Source organism: Alligator sinensis, unplaced genomic scaffold (assembly GCF_000455745.1).
Source record: "Alligator sinensis unplaced genomic scaffold, ASM45574v1 scaffold1385_1, whole genome shotgun sequence".
Classification (NCBI taxonomy): Eukaryota; Metazoa; Chordata; order Crocodylia; family Alligatoridae; genus Alligator; species Alligator sinensis.
This window is the reverse complement of record NW_005842793.1, coordinates 685,246-689,454: the sequence shown is the minus strand read 5'-3', so window position 1 is coordinate 689,454 and position 4,209 is coordinate 685,246. Positions and strand designations below refer to the sequence as shown.

The 4,209-nt window shown below is 40.7% G+C and overlaps 1 protein-coding gene across 5 annotated transcripts in view; it reads right to left on the bottom strand.

Moving 5' to 3' along the window:
- Positions 1-917: 917 nt before the first annotated feature.
- WDR25 (WD repeat domain 25) overlaps positions 918-4,209 on the bottom strand; it is a 62,345-nt gene continuing 59,053 nt past the window's right edge. For all 5 annotated transcript variants that reach the window (XM_025191217.1, XM_025191214.1, XM_006035063.2 and 2 more), the window contains exon 3: positions 918-1,139. In XM_025191217.1, the coding sequence (XP_025047002.1) occupies positions 981-1,139 (159 nt within the window). In that variant the 3' untranslated portion in view covers positions 918-980. The remainder of the gene's footprint in view (positions 1,140-4,209) is intronic.

Below are 4,209 nucleotides of genomic sequence, written 5' to 3'. Positions count from 1 at the left end.
AAGTGGGCTGTGTGATGGTTCCTTTAATCATAAAGGTTCCCTCGTGTACCTACCCCCCACCGCTTGTTCCCGATCAGCAGGGAAGCAAAAACTTTGGGTTTAAATAAGGCACCATTTCTGCCTCCTGTTGCTTATTGATGCTGACTGGCCAGGAAGCAAAAATGGTGCCATATTTAAAACTTCAGTTTTCGCCTCGCTGCTGATCAGGAGTAAGCAGCAGGTCCCCTCCACCAATCAGGAGGGGAGGGAGGGGACTGCAGGGGAACCTGCAAGATTAAAGTAGGCACCGCACAGCCTACTTCTGCTGCAAATTCAGTAGGTCTCTAAACATGAGGTGTTACTGATAGCATTTGAGATCACTGAGAAAGCAATGAACATGGTCTTTGAATATCTGCAGTAGTAGCCTCTGTTTTGAATTGAAGGAGCAGTACTAAAGGATTATGGTAGACCTATGTCTACCCCCTAACACTGGATAATTTCAGAGCAGCTGGGGAGTCAATAAAATAGGATCATACTCCAATTGTATATTTCAGTTACATACAGGCAACCTTAAATGCAGTCATCATGGAAAAATTACAGTAAAACACTTAACAGACTGAAGAAAAGAAAGTTTTAAGGCATGACTAAAAATGAGGAAGTGATTCAATTGTCTGGGAGGAAGGGTTCCAGACAAATAATAGAGCAGAAGCAAAAGCATGTCTCATGGAGCAAAGAACTAAAATCTGCCAAGACCAAAAAAAGCAACTAAGTGAGGAATGGCAATGTTAGCCTTTCTCTTGTCATCTGCTGAAATTATTGTATTATACAATATATGTACATAAGATAACTATATCAAATCATATACATAGATATAATTATATAAGAGTCCTGTCAACATATGAGAGCAAGCACTTTATTATTTATAATTGATGCTAGGTATCAAAGTGTAATTGTTACAGAAAAGTTGTTACAGAAAAATTGTTAAAGTTACAGAAATGTAGCTAACTTCTAGGCCATAGAAGCAGGAAGTCATAACAGTTCATGAAAACAGCTGATGCATGTTCGCAGGTGGCAACTCCCACTCCTCCTTTAGAGCAGTTGAAAATGATGTCTGCCCATAGCCTGAGAGTAATCGTCAAACCTGTGTAGATTCCTGTTGCCTGTTTAGGAAGAGCAATATCTGTACTTAGCAATATTTTTTGTATCTTTCTATCCTGTCCTTTTAAAGAGATCTGATCGAATTATAAGGGATATATATATATCACATGCAAGGAAGTGAAGTAAATCAGATGTTTATACATCAATATTTGAGCCTCCAAGAACACTGCAACATGGCTTTCTTGCTTATTAAATAAATATTGATACTTCACTTGGGTCAACCATTGTTTTCCATTTAATCTGGATAGATTTTCTCTTTAAAAAAACGGGGGAAAGCAAGATGTATTCTCCTCATTCCAGGTTCATAACCCAAATGGAAGCTGAAAATGAGAGACTAAAATGAAGAACGATAGATTTCCAATGCTTGAAGGACAGCACCAATCTGAGGTGCAGGGCAATCAAGAACTGCACCTGAGCCAACAGACATGCAAAAGGTCAGATATTTTTTTTAAACATAAATAGGCTCTCAAAATGGGACCCTATTATAAATACAAGAAGTTGCCAAATTAAATATTAATTTCTCTGTTGGGATCACTAACCTGGATCACAGGACACAGAAGTGTTATTTGACTTGGGGAACTTGACCACTTGTGTCAGCACATTATACAAAACACAGCCAAAGAGAAGGGAGCATCAGCATCTCAGGCAGAGAACTCGCATAACCTCAATCACTTAGTAACAACAATATTAAATCAAACAGAAAAGCAAAACCTTTTGGATGTCAATGAATCAAGACCTCTGGTTGTCACAGGTATACCAACTGATCTCAATTAAGAGATTGGTTATTAATTTTCTCTCTGAACAACATAAAGGACACAACTATGAACTGCGACAACTTTTCCCATATGTTCCCATTAATTCATTTTCATGTGATGCATATGTAAACTTGACCCTGGCTTCATATTCTAAGTATTTTTTGCATATACTCCTGAATTTTACTGATAAATTATGAAAGATTGATATTCATCTTTTCACCTGTGCATATTTCTCGTTCCATGGGTTGACAATTTAATATATGCTTTGTTAGAAGGCAGGTATTGCTTCTATATTACAATCAGTGCCTGAGTTTTAATAAAGGTTATGAATATGTGTATTTTTGTAAATGATCTCATGAGATATACAGTGTCAGAGTAAGAAAGAGAAAGGAGAGAGATGAGGAAAACAGCAGCCATTAGCATGCTATGGCTTCAGAACATGTAGCATCACCCAATGTGTTTTTGCAAGATTACTTTTGAAAAATGTGGGTTTTGGCAGCCATGCACCCTTTAATGAAAGCCTGCAAAAGAGCAGAAAAAGCCAGCTATTTGTTATCCAAATCAGCAAACCTGGCAACTATTTGAAGAAGTACAAGACAACACTTTAACATAATAGCATAAAACATTTAGTGAAAAAAAAAGGAACATAAAACCCAGTGCCACTAAACTAAAGCTCAATGCTTGGGGTACCAAGTAGCAAATAAAGTATTCTGAAACAAATTCCTGCATTTCATTATACTGAATTAGCTCCAAAATATTTAATTCCCCATAATTCAGGCCATAAGGAACGGTTTCTAATACATAAAAAACTAATCAGATGCTTTAATAAATAATCCCCATGCTGTATTTACTATGTGATATACTTTGAATGGAATTTAAAGGGAAGCTAATTATAAAGCATTTTGGTTTCATTTGGAGGCTGGAATATGTAGATACACCTGTATTTCTAGCTAAAATTTCTAATGAAAATATCAGAAGGGTCATTTGGCAGGGTTGATTTATCTTCAATGTTTGTGTTTAATTCTAATACTTTGAGACTTCTATCCTAATTTAGATATTTCACAGCCCTGGATTAAAAGGCAACCTAGCACAGGCCTGGACTGGCTGCAGCACAGAGAAACAGGAAATGGCTTTCCAGCCCCGTAGCAGTTTCAGAATATGTTCTCATTCCACAATGGAATGAAATTAAGACTATATTTTTCATGAAAAGCTAGAAGGAATATCCCTAACCCAAGAAAGAACAATGAAAAGCCTGGTGGTGAGGTGGGGAAGGCACTCACAGTGTGGGATGCTGATGTTCAGCTCCCTGGTCTGAATCAGGTAGAGCAGGGACTCAATATACTCTCATTCCAAGAGAGTTCCCTGACGCCAAAGCTATTGACTTTCCCTTCCTCCTTCCTTCCTCACTTTGTCTCTCCATGGGTGTGTACACGTGTTGGGGGTTTAGTCCCCTAAACTGAAATGGTGTGTTTTTAATTGCAATGATTAAAAACCCACTATTTCAATTTAGGGGCTTCCATCACTGTTACAGCAAGGGGACCAAACCTTTTTTTTTCCACAGAGCCTACCAGTGTCTCCCATGGCAAGGGGAGGGCTAGCTGCCAGCAAGCCAAGCAGCCCCCGAGTTGCAGGGGGCCCCAGTCCTTCCTTCCACAGTGGTGGTGCCCCCCAGGGCTGGCTCAGGGCTGCTAGTGGGCAGGTGCTGCCTCAGCTTGGGCTCAGGGAAGAGTTGGATCGGACCAGGTACTACCTTGGAGCTGGGGCAGCACCTGCTCGCTAGCCGCCCGCCCAGGCGACCCCGGTGGGTACCACTGCCAAAGGAAAGGACCAGGACCCCCTGAAGTTCAGGGGCTGCTCAGCCCGCCGGCGCTTGCCCCCACCCCCAGCCACAGGAGAGACAGGCAGGCTCCACGGGGAAAAATAAATAAAAGGATTGGACCTCTCACCACTTCTGCCTTCAACCCGCCTCTCCTGTGGCAGGCAGGGAAAGCTGTCAAAAGGCTACAATGTAAAGGCTTCAATGTTACAAATAGCTATGTTACAAACTAAAACTACACATAGATGTGGTTTAATTTGCAACATAAACTCATTTAAATCGTAAAAAAATACCCGCACGTGTACAGCATGACACAAAAACGGCCAGTTTTCGTCACATGTATAAGTGCCCTCTAAGCCTGGGTTTTACCAAAATACCACTCCTCAGAACTGGCACATCCATTCCCATGGAAAGTTTCAGTTTTAACATGTCATGACCCAGTGATTTTGGTGCCTTGGCACTATGGAATTTCCTGGCCACATGAGAGCTCCTTTGCACAGC